We start from the raw sequence: 18793 nt of genomic DNA, 5'->3' as shown, positions 1-18793 counted from the left end.
GGCCAGATGACAGAGAGACCATCTCGGTAGGTATAAGCTAACGGCAAGGTGCTTACATGGCGGAACAAGTTCGTGCCTGTGCTATTTGTGGCGATAACAAATTAACGTTGCATCTCTTGCCCAAGAAAGAAGAGTTGAGGAAGAAATGGTTGGAATTTATCTTCGGAACACCACCAGCGTGGTACAACGCAACCTTAGTTCTGTGTTCTAATCATTTTGACCACAGTGACTTTTCCAACTTCGGTGCATACAGTAGTGGTTTTGCTTCGAGGTTGTTCATAAAACCTGGATCTGTGCCGTCACGACGATCGACCACCAGCTCACAAACTGTAAGTAAAAAATTAAACTTTTCCACTTAAGGTTTTTGTTACAAAGAAGCATGTTCATATTCTCCACGTTAGCATTCATACAATGGGCACAAGCTAGCCTATCACTCTCGTATGACCACACTATACCCAGAGATTTAGCTTGTTGAACCTAGAATCTTCTAACCTAAGCTAAGCGTTAAACCACGAATTGCATTCATACATAAATTGGCCTTTGTGTATTAACGTTTTCTTTGATTACCAGCTGTTTACTTGGTGTTTTGTTTGTCTCCCAGAGCACATCACAGACATTGGTGACACCTCCCAGCCATACCAGCACACAAACAGATCCACCTAGCCTTTCATGTCGGGCTACACAGCTTTCTATGGGTACATTAGGTCATCATGTTAGAAGCAAAGGTTTGTGATCTAACATTATAATTTATATTCCTGAATGTCTTCTTTTTGTGGGTGTGCTACTTGGTACTTCATACACCTTACCACAGTCACTGAAATATTTTTGTTTCCATTGTGCCATTACGGTTTTGTGTGAAATAGCGAATTCACTGTGTAGTATTCATATCTTGTAACTTGACAGTAATACACATTAATTTACTTTAGGTTCCCAGACTGAATCCTTCATGAAAAGTAAGAGTATTGCCACGAGTACTTCGGATGCACCATGGGGACCTGCTACCTCTATGCCCATCAAGCATGTTCATCCAAGGCCAGCTAAAAGACCTCGGGTTGTTGAAGAGGAGGATGAAAACGACATCTTCACAATAACACCTGAACCCCATGACTCCACCTATGATCCAGCGCAGTCAATGAGCAATGTGACAGAATCATCACAGCCTACGTATGTGTTTTGGGTAATTTAATCTAAGCGACAATGTTAAGATTGACATATACTTGACTATTACTATACTGTTAATACTTTGCTTGTTAAACTAAGCTTGTGGATGTCTATAATGCCATTTGTCTCAAACAGTGATACGTCTTCAACTGGATACAAAGAGTCCAAGTACATCGTATTTGAGAAGAACCTTATGGAACTTTTTGAAACGTGTCCAGTCTGCCGCCGAATGTCGGATGTGAGGACCTACAGACGAGGAACCTTTTTATCGGTCGACCAAAAATGCAATCACTGCCAGTTTTCCAAGCAATGGAAGAGCCAGCCAGTGATTGGAAGCTCCCCTGTAGGCAACATTCAACTGTCTGCTGCCATATATTTCACCGGCTGTTCATATTTTCAAGTGCAAAAGGTAAAGGTACACTCCACATTTGACTGTTTACTATCCAACCAGATTGAACAGTATTTATCTTCTCCAACTTTTGGCATATTTATACATTATAGTTCCTGGTCTGACACAGGGTCTGTTTGATGTTTGAAGAAATGGCCCTCATGCTGATTGACTGCTCACTTTAGATGTTGGGCTCCTGACACCTCTCCCCTCCCCCACTTTCTCAACTTTACATGGCCCTACTCACACCTCTCCACTCCCCTGTATATTGAGGAGGCCAACATAAATTCAGATGACTACCCAAATCGAATTTACATCTGAATGTTCTCACCTGTATTATTAAAACTGATTATTATACAAACATGATTGGCAACCAACATGCCTGGCTGATACGGTGCTATATAATGTACTCATTTTTTAATTTGTAGGTATTTCAAGCCATGCATCTGCAAAACATCAGCTACTCAGCATTCCGTAGGCATGCAAACAGTTATCTGGAACCAGCTGTGATCCACAAATGGCACCAGAACCAAGAAGCAGAATTTGAGATCCTGAGCCAGAGGAAAGTCAAGCTTGGAGGGGACATGCTAGCAGATCAACCGAGTATGTTTCCTTTTTTAGATAACCATACAATTTATGTTATGACGGACCGTGTTGTAACACAGAAAATAGCTTGCTAAAAAAATTTAAAAGTTATATGACATAGTTCTAATAAAAATATTTTATATTTGCAGGCCACTCTGCCAAATACGGAAGTTACAGTTTGATGAATCTGGAGACCAACAGCATCATTGACATTCAACTAGTCCATGTGAGTGGGTTCACAGATGTAAGATAAATGGTTATCAATGTCACACAATGCACAGCTTATCAGTGTCTTTTTCTTTCACTCTCACAGACAAATAACTGTACACACACACACACACACACACACACACACACACACACACACACACACACACACACACACACACACACACACACACACACACACACACACACACACACACGACTTTCACCAACTCCTTGACCATGAACTACAACTTTTATTCCCTTTGTGTTTTGTTGACAGAGCAATGAGGTTGGAGGGAGCCACAACATGGAGAAAGAGGGACTCAGAAGAAGCCTACAGCTTTTAGAGTCCAAGAGTGTGGCAGTCGACTACATTGTCACTGACCGTCATCCCCAGATACAGAAGTTTCTCTGTGAGCGAAAGATAACACACTACTATGATGTCTGGCCTTTGGAAAAAGGTTAGTATCTTACTTTGGTTCAACATTGCATTGCAATTTGACATTGCAACAACGATATCCCTGTACCAATATTGGGATTGAATGTTTAGATGCACATACATCCACATGTTTTTCATCACAGTAAATCAGCCCCTTTTCTGATCACCAGGTCTATCTAATAAACTGGGAAAAGTGGCTAAAGCGAAGGACTGCGAGGTGGTCAAGAAGTGGCAGCGTGGAATCAGCAACAATGTGTATCGGTGTGCAACATCCTCATCCTCAGGGCCAGAGAAAGTCCCCAAATGGACATCTTTGGTGAACCATATGCAAAACAGACATAGCCACGACAACCCTGTCTTCTCACAATGCCAACATCCAGTCTGCCAGAGCAGAGATCGCAAGAAGTGGCTTCTACCAGGTGTGTAGCTGTCTACTCAATGTTTTGTGACCACATAAGTTTTGAATCCTTATTTATTTTATGCTTCATCTCTCTAGGTTCCATAGCCCTCTGCAAAGTGGAGAAGATACCTACAAATAAGAGGGTCCTCAGTGATGTTGAGAAGCTAAGCTCCCGGTACCAGACCTCAACGCTGGAGGCATTCCGCAGTGTAATCTTGGACTTCACACCCAAAAGTGTGGTCTTCCCATTCATTGGGATGTTGTGCAGGTATGTTTTGTCACATCTACATTTGCCACCATGTGTAAAGTAGTGACACTCAGTACGTTTACATGCACAGCTTAATTTGATTAAAGCCATAGCTCGATTATGCTCCTCAATTGGACAAATGCAATTGTCTGCGTATACATGGCGGTGAGTAAGTCGATTCATTGGCCGAAGCGTGTCATGCCCCAGTACGATAGGTGGCGCTGTGCCCATTTCAACTAGTGGTAATAGAGCCACCGGTTGACCTCTTTACGTCACCAGCAACAACAAAGTCATTCGAGAAAGCGATGTTTCAGCAGACAGCTCTCAGTTCACTTCAGGTCTATATCATTTCTCCGACACTCCATTGTTCCGACCTCTCAGTCGTATGCCTCCTTCGGCTGCTCTGCCGGCGGAGCAGTCCGCATACGACCGAGAGGTCGGAACAATGGAGCGTCGGAGAAATTATATGGACTCAAAGTGAACTGACAGCTGTCTGCTGAAACATCGCTTTCTCCTCCATGTCGCGTTTCAATCTGGACTTCAGAGAGTCAAAGCCAAAGTTAATTTCCCCCAATTCCTTCCAATTCCCCCCATGGGCGAGATAAACCTGACTAGGAGTCTTTACTTGTTGTGGAAGTACCAGAGAGTCTGAGAACCCGACGCAGTCTGTAAGATTCATAATATCAGAGAATACCCCGTCAGTTCGGCCGCAGCGCAATGATTGAATAAAGATCGTAGTTATTTTACAACCTCGTTGATGAGCAACATTTAGAAAAACACGGACTTTTAATTCAGCCTTGGGTTAAATCGAAGTGTAGTGTGTACTGAATGCACGTTGATGATGATACACTCCTTATAGGGGGTAACTACATTGGCACGACACCGGCTTCCTCCATCTTCTGCGCCAGCTTTTTAAATAAATCGCCGACCCAAAGTGAGTTGACAGCTGTCTACTTAAAACATCTTTCTCCCACCGGAGCAGCCCCTCCGCCGCCCGTCCGTATACATTCCCCGCCGCGGCGCAATGAATGAATAAAGATCGTAAACACGTCGGGAGAAAAAAAATTATTTATTTTGACAGATGTGCCCGAAGTTACTACTTTACAACCTTGTTGATGACCCACATTTAGAAAAACATGTACTTTTAATTCAGCCTTGGGGGAAATGGAATTGTAGTGTCTTTGTGCTTCCACCTTTAATGAATGCATGCCATGCGCGCTCCCATGGCCGGGACACAATTCTTATAGGGGGTAACTACATTCACCGGCTTCCTCCATCTTCTGCGTCACCTTTTTAAATAAATCGCCGTTTCTCGTTATCCCTTATCCGACGGAGGCGACAACAACAACAAGACTATCGTCTCCTTCTACTTCCGGCTCACGGCCCTGGGAAAAGATCTCGAGCATGCGCAGAACGCGAATCAACGCATAATCCAATTCGATTGGCTACATGCACACTTAGCTCGACTATGAATCGCATTATCTAGGGGTCTTAATTCGACTATGAGTAACCCAATTCGATTCGAGTATAGCTCGACTAAGGTGTATATATACATCTTAGTAATCCAATCATAGTTGGACTAAGCCAATAAGTCGAATTTTCTTGAGTGTCATGTAAACGCACTGACTGTGATTTTACAAAAAAAAATATTATTATTTTACAATTAAGAGAATGTAATCTTCTGCACTGAAATGTTATCAAAATTGATATTGTTAGTTTGGATGTGACCAATATTGGTAGGATAGTGATTTGTTATTACAGCCTATTTTGTTTTTCAGACTATATCTGGCAGCAATGCACTTCAATGAAAACGCTGGTCGCACAGCCAAAAAGGGAGGACACACTGTGAAGCCAGTAAAATCACCACCAACACACTGTAAGTAACTAACACAAACTATTTATTGCTATGTATGGAAGACAACTTAAATTGTTACATGTTGAGGTGACATTATGTAAATATTTACATTGAACATTTTCTTCCAGACTACGTCTACAGCCTGATTGTTGTGTTGTTTGAAGAGATAGTCCCCAACCCCCAGCCTTACTTGGAGGAGCTCCAAAAGATCTATATTCCTGATGACCAGTGTTCTGACTCTACTGACAGAAGCTGGGGCTGCATACACATCTCGCTTTAGCCAAGGGCAGCTCTAAAGCCGACATATTGGCACTATGTGTCGGAACTCCCTTCGGATCTGCAGGACAACATAAGCCGGAACAACAACTCAGACCTTTCTTCCTAAATAACCCCAGCACCAGCTTAAAAAGGATCTGTAGGCCAGATGTCTGCATCGCCTGGCAAAAAGAGGACATTGTTAATCTCTCTACATAGTTTCGATGTGTCTTGTTTTGTGTTTGCATTTGCATTATTTATATAGACTACAATATTACTGTATGTAAATATAATAAAGTTAATTGTTAAATGAATATTGGCTTTAGGAGGTTCATCAGTTATTTTTTTTTGTTCTCTTTAGGCTAAAGATGGTTTATCTTACCTTTCATATCCCCTGTCTCGCAGGGGGCCATAGTCGGCTCTATAAATATTAAGTGCGTTTGCAGGGAGTAAATGTTTAGGCAGACTGATTCCAGTCCTGGGTGGAGGTAGACTGGGTACCCCCAGCCCGTTCTGCCGGCGATTTTAATTCGTCTGGCAATAGCCAGGCTAGGTTGGAGGAACATACAGCCGACCACCACAAAATTAACGAAGAAACGATGCAATGACACCTTTAGCCACATGAGGGCCTCATCACACCAGTTATGTAAAGTAATGTCAATACTAATTGAAAATGCAGATTATAGGCAATTTTTACAATATGCAATCTCTACGTCCTTAATAAGACTTAAGTTAAAGGTTTTTTTTAAATAATTAAATAAAAATTATATATTTTTTAATAAGACTACTAATGATGAATAACATTAAGGGAACCAAGGAAGTTAGCAACTATTTTGAATAAAATGTATTTAATATGAAGGTGACTTTGGGAAAATATGTAGTTTGCTGGTCTGTTAAAGACCCAGGAAAAAGGGTTTGTTTTCTTTATGAGCATGAGTCATAACACTGTACAATATTATCCACACAGTAGGCTAGTTGTTAGAAGTGCCATTTAATCGACATGTCCACATAGTCCTGTTAAACACTTGGAGGAAAGGTTTAAAAACCTATCCATGAAATCCTTTTTAATCATAATGTTCGTATTTTATATCCTTGGATGCCAGCTACATGCTTAAAGGAAGTCAAAAAACAAGGTTACAAGTTATTATTTAAACAAAAACAAAAGTTTGTCAAACCCAAATAAATAAAGTACACAAAGCCACAATATATACACATAATTGTTATGCATGGGGATCATATTATGATAAGTCAATTTTGCCTTTGTTTGCTAACAATTTAAATGTCTTATTGGCTAAACTTAATGTTGTACGTTTGCCCTATGGACATGCGGTAGCATTTCATTATATAGTTTGTGTTATGGATGAATAGGAAATAAACAGATATTAACATTTTAATGATTTCTTGAAGTAAAAATAAGACAAATATGACTTAAAATCCACTTTAGAATATCTGTTTAAAAAAAACTTGAGTTCAGTGAACCATTGCTGTCTTTTTTTTAAACTTGCAATGAGCGAGCACACTATCGCCAACATGTCATGCATGTGGTCAACACATGTTATTAAATATTATCTAAAAATGAAGGTGGAAACGCACCAAGCACTGAAAGATAGATTAAAACACATTTCTACAAAGTACAAACGCTACAACAATTAACTGAAAACTAAAATACTGTGTGTGACCATGTTTGGTACAATATAGCTATCAATACCTTTACTGTTACAATAGTTACAAACCTATCACTTCACATTAGTATTTTGCATAACGCTTTTCTCTTATTCAACTCCCCATCAGAAACGGATGAACCGAATTGAGAGGTCCGACCTTTTTCTTTTTTAACTCTTATCCTGAATAACCTTTCAATTAAAGTACAGAGATTCTGTTAGCTGAAGTATAGAGCTGCACCTACATTGGATTGGGGTATAAGGTGGAGCCCCCAACCTGGCTATATTCAGATGGTGGGGGGTGGTCTCCCTGGACACCTGATTGGTCAAAGCTGCTCGGGTTGTAGGCCTGTTGACCGAAAGAGCAGGACTGTTTCTCTGGTGGGCCTCCTTGCTGCTTCACAGCTCCTTTGTGCCACCCTGTCTCCTTGAACACAAACCAGATGTTGCCAGCCCATAGCACAAAGTTGAGGAATCCAAAGACCTATAACATCAAAGAGAGAGACAGAACCAGAATGATACATGTACATGAGTACAATAAAAAATGAAACTACAAAAGTACAAAAAAAGGTGTACTATTTAGTGACTTGGCATGCAAAGTGACTTACAGTGAATTCAGATACATTAATCAAGGAGCATAAAGGCATCTTGCTGCAGGTTACATGTGCAGGCATTGGGTATTGAACCCAGTTTCTTCCGGCTGGACATTCACCAATCTCGGCATTGCACCACAACTGATGAGAAATAAACATATACAACAGCACAGCAACCTACCACAGAGGTGTTGAGGCCAGACCAGCGCGGGCCATGCACAGAGCCACACTTGTTTCTTTGATCTTTACAAGCGGAGACGAGCAGCTGCACTTCGTCCGGGTCTGTGGCCATCTTGACGTCAGACAGAGCCTTGGCCCAGGCGGACGAACTCACCAACCACAGGAAGGAGAACACTACTGTCACAATGAAGTCCTGGTGGTAAAGCAGAAGGAATCATTTTAAAACATTTCATCACACACATATAATACATGCCATGTGGTGGATCCAAAGTGTCAACAATACCATGATACATTCTTACAGTCCATACACTCCAATGGTTGCCCCACTGGGAATCAAACCACTAACCCTGGTAGTGATGCTATCCCCTACCGGTTGAGGTAGACAGGACCAAACAAATATAACTTATTTGGATAGACTTTCCCTTTATAGATATGCATTTGTTTTCTATTTTCCATTTCTATATCGCATTTCTCTGATTATATCTTTTACTTCTATTTTTATTATTTTGAGAAGAACACTAGTGGCGGAAATAATTCCCCTTTGGGGGATTAAAGTACCCTGAATCTGAATGGAATGCTCTCAACAGGTCTTAGGTCACAGAGAACTGTGCCGGACTCACAATGAGGGGCCCTCGGTTGTTCTCGCAGTACTTGTTGTGATAGAAGATGTACACGACGGTGGCCATGAGGGAATAGAGGAAGGCGAAGACCGATATGGTGACGAAGAACTCGGCAGAGGAGGAGTAGTCTCCAGACAGGAAAAGGCGCTCGCTCCTCATCTCTTCGCACAGCGGGGCTTCAAAGGACACCTGGTGCAGCCTGACACACACAGAGGAGGTCCAGGGGGTCCAGGTCAAGCAGTTTCCACACAACCGCATTTCAGCGGAATTAAAAAATGGACTATTTGTGTCTCTTAACCTGTATCGGTTGAAAGATGATAAATAACTCCCTGGGTGCATATTGTCTATTTAAAAATTTCAAGGCTCAAAATCAATATGGAATATGGAATTGTAAGAAAGAAAGAAAGTTTTCAAATACACAGGATTATATTGGCTTTAAAATGAGTAACACTTATTAACATTGGTTGTGTTTTGAATGGAGAAAGGCGCTGGCAAGTGTCCAATTCATGGTTTTTCAAGTAAGGTATATGTTTCATAGGTTAACGACATATCGTTACAACAACACATATTGTTTAACAACACATTGTTAAAACGTGTCTTCTTAATTCAACACAAACGCTTACCTGAAAGGATAGGAGAAGTCTATGGCGATGCTGAGGTTGCTGCTAGCCTTCTCCATGCAGTCAACACTAACCCTCAGCTGCCCCGTGTAGCCACCGCATGTGGCAAACGCAAAGATGGCAAAGAGCTGTATGGACACAGAAGCAAGGATTACTTTGGTTACTGTTGTTCAAATATCAGCGACCGCCTCCACAAACACAGTCAAGCAATTCACTCTCTTTCTCTCAAAGCGACAATGACAAGAGACTTTACAAGTGATAGTTGCTATAAGAACTCCCTCTATCATTCTCTCTGCCTGTGAAAAGCTACAGATATTGTTGACAGGGGCCTCATGCGAGAGCATCCACTTTAATGAATTGCATTAGTGGAGCCTTCAGAGCAGAACTGACGGTTGCATGGAGGTGAAGTAGGCATTTTGAGTCTCTCTCTCTATTTCTCTCCCTCCATCTGATTACCAGCCACATCATGAGTCTGACTCAATGCTCCATTATCAATTATCTGCAGCATCGGTACCATTCCGTACAGAGTAATAGGCAATGCTAAACACAAAACATGGCAGCATACCTGTAGCATTGTTTTAGTTCACATTTGTTTTGTCTTTTTAATTGGGGAAAACATATCTGAGGTACTTTGAGGTACTTTGATGGTGTTTGATGATTCCAAAGTAATAATAACAACAGCAATAACAATGTTATAGAGGACTTTGATGGCTTCATAAAATGGTCCATCCATCCCAGCATCAATAAGATTAGAGTACCATTAAGCCAACCAAAGGATTTCTGAATGTTTACAATGCATCCACATGTAAACACATTTCCCCCCTCCAGGATTATTGCTCCAATCACAGAGCTGTAGTGTTAAGATAGGATGACCACATCAGCTCTGAAGCCCCTCTGATCATAAAACTCAGTAAACCTGGTCTGTCCAGTTATGGATAATGTTATCGATGGAATATAAGTTAATCTTGCATTGAGAATCAATTAAACTAATTTGACCTAATCGAATCCGAGAGTCACTATAAGTTAACTTTGGGATAGGTTGAAGGGACATTGCATGCAACAGTACAACTATGACAACATATTTAATGACAGGTCAAGCATCAATACAACTGACTTCATTGTGTTTGGAAGCTCTTTGATTGGCAGGTTAGTAAAAATAGTTATAGGTTAGTCATTGTTTTTGGTCACACCAAGTTCATATTGTTTTTGTTTGGGATGTCCATTGCCCAGGATACCAAAACACTTGGACAAATGGTCTCTCAGTTGAACTAATCAAATGAATGAGGTTCCAGCCGTGTTTCCCAATACATATCCGTGGACATCGTTCTGACCACGAGTCCCATCGTCACAATGGAACAATGGCAGAGTCATGGTCTGAAATGGTGTTCATATTAGCCAGACCGCACAAACACTCATGACAGCCATCTTTTTGCCAGTAGTTGATTCTGACTTCTCCATCACATTCACAAAAATCTCCTCATTGATCCTGTGTGCTCAACCCATTAGTAGAATCACATTAGTGGTGAGGTCCTAAAACAACATTTAATGCATGGTATCAATATGGTTTCATTATCTTATATCATGGTAGAGCTATCGCCTTGTCTAGGCAGCTGAGCTGTGTTATATACCAATATTCATCTAGAGGTAGGTTTTCCACAATAACCAGCTTAAATAAACACAGGATCCATTTTACCAAAAACGTATGCAGTCTTTGGGATTCTACTTCGACAATAAATAATACAACCTCTGCAATAAACTGTACAATTAAATACATACAGATTATGCTATATGATGGAAGATTTTGATAAAGTAACACATTAAAGAAATATAATGGAATAATAAGTATGTTTAAAATGAAATGCGATGGTTTGTGACGATCCTAAAATCCCAAATCTATAACTTTGTAAAATAATCCTCAGCTGCCATCTCTTCACATAGTATCTGTATGTAAACATAAGCAATCAGGGAACTTACCGGTGCAAATATGACCATACACATTGAAGAAAATAATATCCTATCTGGCCGCTATGCATCAGTGCTGCCAGAAACCTTAACTCCCATTCTCACACTGAGCTCCTACTATCTAAAGGGGAAGGAAGGAAAACCATGAGGTGTGTGTGTAAGTGGGTGCAGGCGTTTTGTTTGTGCGTTGTGTGTCTGTCTGTGTGTTGCTAGTTCTGTCCAGCCATATTTTCCCACATTTCCTCCTGCTACCTTAGTCTGCATGAAACGGGTAGAACAGGAGAGACGCATGAGATAGATTGATTGGGAGAAACAGTTACACAGGGGGTGAGTTAGAGAAAAAGCGATGGGGATTAGAGAAAGCAGGAGGCATACTAAAATGTCCAAAATTGTACTTGCAATCAGTATATTTATGGAGCATATAAAAGTTGTATTAGACATAAGGATGACAACTACAGAATAAGCATTTTAGAGGTGGTGGCTTCTTATATAGCAATATGTCATTCCACAAACACAAGACAGACGCAAAGACAGCACTCTGCCTGAAATGTAAAGCTTGTTATTAATGTCTAATTAATCTAGTGACTCAGAAAACCAGTTCTTAGAAATATATTGTTATACACTAGATTGTAAGGCTTACATATTTATAAATAAATATATTTTATTCATTTATAATCAAAATATTATATATAAGGGTCTTTTGTTGCAAAAATAATGTTCTTTGAGGGAGAAACTTTGAGGGAGAATCTAAAATGGATTTCAAATGTTTCATCACAGAGTCAAGCAACATGTCATGACTTGACAACATGACATGACTTTCCATTTGTAAGTGCTATAGGAACAATGTGGGACCAGGGCTAAAATATCCCCCCCCCCCCCCCCCCCCAAAAAAATGTCCTTTTCTTGTAACATCCTTGGTCAGGTTTTGTACAACTTTTATCATGTATTAGCTAAAAGAGATTAGCTCACATTTTTCGCCAGTATTCATCAATGTCAAGAGCAGCTGCGCTCAAACCCGATATCATTACAGACCCAGGGTCTGCTGGAGACTATGGCATGGCAAACACAGGGGCATTTATTAGGGCCTTCAGTTCTGAAAACTTTTGTACAGAGACACGTGTGCACACACGTCACACCATCCTCATCTCTTCAAGCTCAATTTTACCATATAAAGCCGCTTCACCCTCCAGAGGTAACCAAATCAGGTCCCTTATCATCGCCTTAACCAGAACTGACCTCTGGTTAGAAAAATAAAACACCTCCCACTCTCTGGATTCCAGGCAGCGGAGTATGTGATTGGCTGACGGCAGGAGAGTACACGGCTGTGCTTTCAGTGGTCCTCCTGGCCACTAGGAGCCTAATTCACTGTAGTTATCCATTATTATCTGCCATCAGTCCGCTTCACACCACACACTTATCCTGCTAAGATGTGTCTGGGAAAGGAAGTGGAACAGATGCCCATGGTGTGTGCAATGAATCCATACAGTTTTCTGTTTGTGTGTTTATATTCAAAATGATCTATATTATCACTATTAAATACAAAAAGTAAAGTAAAGGGTTATTATAGTGGGGACTATGCTTTGGTTCAGCCTTATTTGTAGACCTTGCCGCTTGGCTATTTGTAACTACAGATTCCTTATTTCTTTCAGAAAAGCTTAATTAAAGAGGGCATTACAACTCTTCTGTATTTCCCATCTCACAAAGGCAGCATTTATTCTTTATTGACGTCACTGAACAGGAAATAAAGAAGATCGATAATGATATTAAAATGATGCTCTAGAACCAAATACTCCAGAACACACTAAACTGCTATCGTTAGAATTGTTGCCACTTCTCAGTTAAGATGGCTTTAGAACCCTAGAGGTCTGAAATGTTTCTTTTCTCTCACAGAAAAAAGCTGGGAAATAGGATTAAGGAAGCCATAAGATAATCATTCTAGGCTACAATTTGTGGCCTCTAATCATCCAACCAGCGTTGGAGTTTTGGAACCTGCTAAGCCCTAAAACAATATACATGATCAGGTTTTGTATGCCACCTAGTGGATAAAAGCAACTATAGCAAGTTATATCACGTATGGTACACCACACACTCGATTAAATAAAACGCAAACCAAGAAGTGTCTGTGTTTGATTTAATTTAATTTGTGGACTGTAAAGTAAACATTTTATTGAGCAAATATTGAACTGTATTTTAAAAAATGTACATAACAACAGTATAAAATTCTTCTTCTTCAGCCACCAATACCATACTAGTACTGTCACAGTGATCACAGTCAAAGTTAAGATATATCTCAAGTCAAAACATAATTTGTCGTAGCCGGTCACAGTAAGTGGAGCTATAGAAATTAGGATAGCCATTACAGGGCGCTGGGTAAAACCAGACACAGATAAGCTCTCTCTTTAGTCTCTCTCTCTCTCACATACAAACACACACATCATATTGATGTACTATTTACCACTAAGGAGACTTTCCCAACAAATGATTCAGCATTCAGAAGGACACATGCATGCTCTAGAAAGCCGTCATACTAGACAAAGAGTATATGGTATCAAGACATGCTCATCACCAGTACATTAGCTTGGCTGGGGTAATCTAGGTCATAGTGGACCCGACAGGTGTGGATAGCGTGGGGTAGCCCTCATCAAAGCCATCATGGTGAATGATGCTGAAGTTACACCAATGGATGACTGTGTCCCTGTACTCTGGTGTGTTATTTGTTGTAGGGAAAATACAGACACACATATATTCATATTCAAATGAATACACAATGATAGTAACAGACAAATATAAAACATAATTGAATGCACTCACATAGAACCGCAAACACACACACACATAAACATTCTCTACATTTTCCATCCTATGCCCTCTCTCTCACTCACTATCTCTCTTTCTCTATCTCTCTTTCTCTCTTGCTCTCTCTCTCCCCCCCCCCTCCACCCTGCAGCTGCCTTTTCCCCCTTTGATTTCCGTCTCGGGTTAAGTGGTGTTTGTGACGGTGGTGGAAGCGCAAGAGGGAAGTGGGTGGATTTGGGTTTTTTGGCTGGGAGTCGGGCAACCTAACCACTACACCATCATGTCCCCTAGTCTCTTGAGGGGCATACAGAGATGAAGAACATTGTGGTTCAGTGCTGGCTAGGTGCTGCTCTCCAGGTTAGGACAGTAAGCACAAGTCATAAGACAGAAACCTCTAAACTGCACTGCCATTCCAGACCAGAGAAGAATGGGATGTTGATTAATATCATGCAGGAATACGCAGGGATCAGAGATCATTTGAAGATGGAGATGAGAACCGTTCCAACCACAAGCTGTTGAAAATGCTTACAGCTGAGGAGAAGGTTGTGTCAAAGAGTAGCAGGACTCAGGATAAGGGGCACCCTTCTCTGAAGAGCTACACTTGAGTTTTATTTTTCAGAATTCACCTCCTGCACAACTCCCTGCTCTTCTAGAGATCAGTCTAGTGTCAAGGGGGCAGTACTTCCATACAACCATTGGTACACCCATTCAGTGTGCTGTGATTCAGTGTGCAGAACACAAGGTTTATTAACATGCTTTTTATTGTATTTTTGTATATGAATCTGTATTACTACTGTGTATGTTCTATTTTAATATGTATGTTTTATTTTGTTTGATATAGCTATACGAGTGTGTGTATGTGTGTGTCTATAGCGTGAAAATATTTCTCTTGCTCCCTTGTTCTCTCGCTCTGTCTCTCTCTCGCTCTGCCTCTCTCTCTCTCTCTCTCTCTCTCTCTCTCTCTCTCTCTCTCTCTCTCTCTCCACTCAAGCAGAAGTGTTTGCCAGTATCAACACACAAACAACATGTCACTTTCTGCCACTGCAATTCTCCCGCCAGCTATTTCTGTTAGCACAAAACAAAACGCAAAGGGACCATCGGAGAGGAGCAGCAGAGGCCAACAATACTATAAGCCCAGGCAAATCTTCCATTAAAACAGTGTAATATTCAACGTTTACATAACTGAATAACAGAATAGAATAGAATAGTGGTTAAGCATGGACAACAATGATAATGGAAATCTGTTTGAATAAATAAATAGAGAAATACATCTGAAATGTTTCTCACTGAATACATTTCGACAGAGTTGCAAGTGGTTGAAATAGGGAATGATGTTCTTGGTCGTCCCCCTCCTCTGCATTAATTAGTAGATTATATTGCTACATGGTCATGTGAGGGTAGTTAACTAGCATTAAAGCCCTGTGTTTTCCTATGGGACAGGTGGCCTTGCCTCTGATTCACAGATGGTTATTGCATAGTTTCTGACAAGCTCTGAAACACGACCTGCTTGGCAAAAGGAAGGATCTAAGACTTGACTTTTGATATTAAAGTACCAGGATAGGGTAGCCCCAAACCTTCTTTTGTTAGCTGGATGAGTCAAAAAATCCCTGACTTCTAATGATGTCAATCATGACTCCTGAGCAATGTGTGCTACATGACAGGCTCCTCCTGTGTGTACAAACCCCAGACACAAGCAGGGCCCATTCATTGAGTGTGTACTTTGTAGTTGAGCTTCATGGAGCAGTTCTTCTGTGTGTAATGACACAGTTGACACACATACAGTACATGTACATAAATTGCATCATATGCTCAATCAACCATGTAATTTCTAGCCCCCTCTCGTTCTCTCTCTTGCCCTCTCTTCCAGACACACATGCATACAAACATATGACAGCACACACAGTGAAGAGTTTAGGCGTATCTCAAAGGACAGCTTCCGCCTCACTTGTCTAAAAGAGGATATTGGCGGACCTTACAGCTGTGTGTGTGTGTGTGTGTGTGTGTGTGTGTGTGTGTGTGTGTGTGTGTGTGTGTGTGTGTGTGTATGTGTGTCATATCATGTGATCGTAAAATCATGATCATTAAAATATGGATTGACAATGTTTGTAGAGAAGTGCTTTTAACACCTCATCGGTATAACAACAGACCTCAATGGTAAGCATATGTTTTGAAGTGTATCTCACAAAGCATCTCCGTCAACAGTAGAAAAAAATGACGGACTAGACAGAATATAATTATTATTCTCCATTCTCGTGTTGACCATTACATCACATCCTCCATCCTCCACCCTCGGTCTCCTCAAGCTGAAACAGAGCCGACCATACTCAAAGATGGACAGAGAGTTGAACAGTTCCTGCTCCCTAGTTTCCCTGATGTCGTCCTTTTCTCAAAAAGCTAGTCAATTGATGTCGATATGTTTTATTCACCAAGCAAGTACATTTGAGTTGGCACCCTTAGTTTTTAATAAGATAGATTAGTTTGTTTTTTTTCCCAGTTATTACTGTTTTGATATTATTTTGGAAGAAAAGCTTAATAAATCAAGATTGAACTCTCGGGCAATCGCAAATCCTTGTTATTGTGCCTGGGTACAGACTCTGCCATTACTGACAGGAGAGCCACAGACCATTTGAATCATTAATGCAGAGAACTACAGAATTATGCATACGGACTCAACCAATAGGTTGAACGCATTTCACACATACACACACACACACACACACACACACACACACACACACACACACACACACAAACAGACACAAACACTATCACATTGCACACATAAATGCAGGGGTGTTATCTATACCATGCAGCTGGTGGTTTGGTTAATCAGCCGTTTGAGGTCTGACCCACCAAATTTCAGTGAGTATCTAACTAACATGATAGACATCAGCCTTATCGTCATCGCCAACATATGCACATCTTTCAGAGCTGAGGAGAGATTCACTCCTCTAGAAATGCTTTGATTTAGGCTTATATCTCTAGACTTGGACTTAATTAGGAAATACAAACACAAGATATAAACACATACACACACACACTTCACAACATCTGTAAATAAGCCTGAATGCCCTATGGTTAGAGCAATTTCTTTAAACTCACATCAAAGCAAACTACTTATCTCTTCCCCTTAGGCTATTTTGAACTGTAATGTGAATGACAAAAAGGAAACAGCTACATTTTAAATGTAAGGATGCAATAACGGAATAACAGTATTGTATTAGGTTCGTAGATACATTTATAGGATAATTTTCATGAGATTTTCAAATGAAAAACCATATAGTCACAAAAAAACAATAGCCATTTAACTAGTTATGTTGTTTAACACGGCGCTAATAGAGACCATCACCAAAGATGCAAAAACAAAAGCAAATAATCTTGTCTGATGTTTTACTATAATAAAATAAATTATAAACAAACTTTCAACTTACCCATTCCAACACACGAATAAACCCCAGAGGTAATTTTAGGATTTGAAATGTTGCCGCCGATGCAAGCTGCAGAAAAGAAACGGAATAAGTAATCATCTCATGGAATTTTCTTGCAAAATAGAAAAATCATTGAAATTGTGTTTCTTGATTTTCACTAACCTGGTTAGCGGTGTCCATTTCACGTCCAGTTTTAAATAAAAATCGAAAATGAAATCAACCCAACGTCAGTTGATGTATAGCGCGTCAGTCCTTTTTCCTCCACTGGACAGTCTCCTAATTAATCCTGCATACGGAAAACACCGAGCCCCGTCCACATCTTCTCGGATCGGTCCCAGGCGTACTCGTCTCACAACGGAACGCCTAGAACGGGATGCTCCGAATGAGTGTTATTGAAGAAAGAAAGAAAGGGCGGGACTTTCCGTTAGATTGGGTTACGCCAAGAGTTGAGATATTGCTTTTTCAAATTATTCGTCAAAACCCCATATTTATTGTCCATGTCGTTGCTGTAATTCTTGTCACGTTCTTATTATCCTCACTCGTCACTCCCTCCTAAGCCTGTTAACTGGCGTACATAGTTCGTAGGAAGTACTGAACCGGAAGTTGCATTGCGGTAGACCAGCAAAACGCTAACATTCAGGACCCTCTCTCGGACTAGGTTCCACACGGAAACATGCCAGGGTGACGTTCAGTGATTGGCTCTACGAAGAGCGCCAATCTGCTCCCATTTCTTATTTTATTTTTTGGCGATTGAATATCAGTTTGCTTTAAAATGACAATAAACGAAAATAAACATGTGTGTTGTCAAACAGACACAAATTAAATGTAAACCTAAATGTTTAAATTGTAAGACTAAGCATTTTAATGCTGTAGGCCTGTGTTTTATTATTTTTAATAGTTAACAATATTATTATTTCAAATTGAATCACACTATATAATGGGAATTCCGCCTAATAATGCCTGTTTATGTTATTGTCATCACTTTCTGCGGAAAAGGTAACCAATAGGCCTACGCTGAAGGCACAATGGGTTTGGAAAGCTCGAGTAGCTGCTGTTATTATTAGGCAATTCTTTATTTATATATCGGCTCATGCAAGAGAGAAAGAGAAGCTAACCGCTCTGACAGCGTGGCTAATTTCACAACATCCTCCTCCATCGTTCGGTTGCTTTTGCCCACCCCCTCCACTATCTGTCTCTCTCCCTTTCGCTCTCTCCTCCCAACACGTATGCAGCCTGAAGGGCTCTGTCCGTGCGATTAGGAACTTATTGATGTGATTGGCTGATTTTGTCATCACACTAAACCCAGGGCAATATCTTCCCTCCACTTAGTTAGGATGGGATTTGTTTAAACATTTTAATCGACACAAATATGAGTTGCATTTCTTGAATAGTGCAC

General features: G+C 40.6%; 2 protein-coding genes across 4 annotated transcripts; one reads left to right on the top strand and one right to left on the bottom strand.

Annotated features, from left to right (window-relative positions):
- The first annotated feature begins 17 nt into the window (after nt 1-17).
- Nucleotides 18-5723, top strand: LOC311338954 (uncharacterized protein). 2 transcript variants are annotated; one of them, XM_084464303.1, is made up of 12 exons: nt 18-26; nt 126-329; nt 602-725; nt 927-1164; nt 1297-1570; nt 1978-2152; nt 2284-2360; nt 2622-2802; nt 2951-3199; nt 3277-3448; nt 5206-5303; nt 5411-5723. In XM_084464303.1, the coding sequence occupies exons 3-12, from the start codon at nt 692-694 to the stop codon at nt 5560-5562; spliced, it is 1650 nt and encodes a 549-aa protein (XP_084320429.1). In that variant the 5' UTR covers nt 18-26; nt 126-329; nt 602-691; the 3' UTR covers nt 5563-5723. The 2 variants fall into 2 exon arrangements, with proteins under 2 accessions (XP_084320429.1, XP_084320428.1); XM_084464302.1 differs by lacking the exon at nt 18-26 and having other exon boundaries at nt 48-329.
- Nucleotides 5724-7439: 1716 nt separating this feature from the next.
- synpra (synaptoporin a) lies at nt 7440-17577 on the bottom strand (the record flags this gene model as incomplete). Of its 2 annotated transcripts, XM_084464702.1 has the most annotated exons (6): nt 7440-7682; nt 7973-8164; nt 8592-8790; nt 9215-9339; nt 17401-17466; nt 17560-17577. In XM_084464702.1, the coding sequence occupies 6 exons, from the start codon at nt 17575-17577 to the stop codon at nt 7440-7442; spliced, it is 843 nt and encodes a 280-aa protein (XP_084320828.1). The 2 variants fall into 2 exon arrangements, with proteins under 2 accessions (XP_084320828.1, XP_084320829.1); XM_084464703.1 differs by lacking the exons at nt 17401-17466; nt 17560-17577 and adding an exon at nt 9496-9555.
- Between the last annotated feature and the right edge of the window lie 1216 nt (nt 17578-18793).

This window comes from Micromesistius poutassou (genome assembly GCF_964030765.1).
Source record: "Micromesistius poutassou genome assembly, chromosome: 2".
Taxonomy (NCBI): domain Eukaryota; kingdom Metazoa; phylum Chordata; class Actinopteri; order Gadiformes; family Gadidae; genus Micromesistius; species Micromesistius poutassou.
The sequence above is the reverse complement of the archived record's forward strand: the minus strand, read 5'-3'. Positions and strand labels throughout refer to the sequence as shown.

Excerpts from the sequence above, each read along its gene's own strand:
- LOC311338954 (XM_084464302.1), top strand. The coding sequence starts at position 57 with ATGGCGGAACAAGTTCGTGCCTGTGCTATTTGTGGCGATAACAAATTA. Across the intron at positions 726-926 it reads TCATCATGTTAGAAGCAAAG|GTTCCCAGACTGAATCCTTC; the intron begins GTTTGTGATCTA and ends AATTTACTTTAG. Across the intron at positions 3,200-3,276 it reads CAAGAAGTGGCTTCTACCAG|GTTCCATAGCCCTCTGCAAA; the intron begins GTGTGTAGCTGT and ends TCATCTCTCTAG.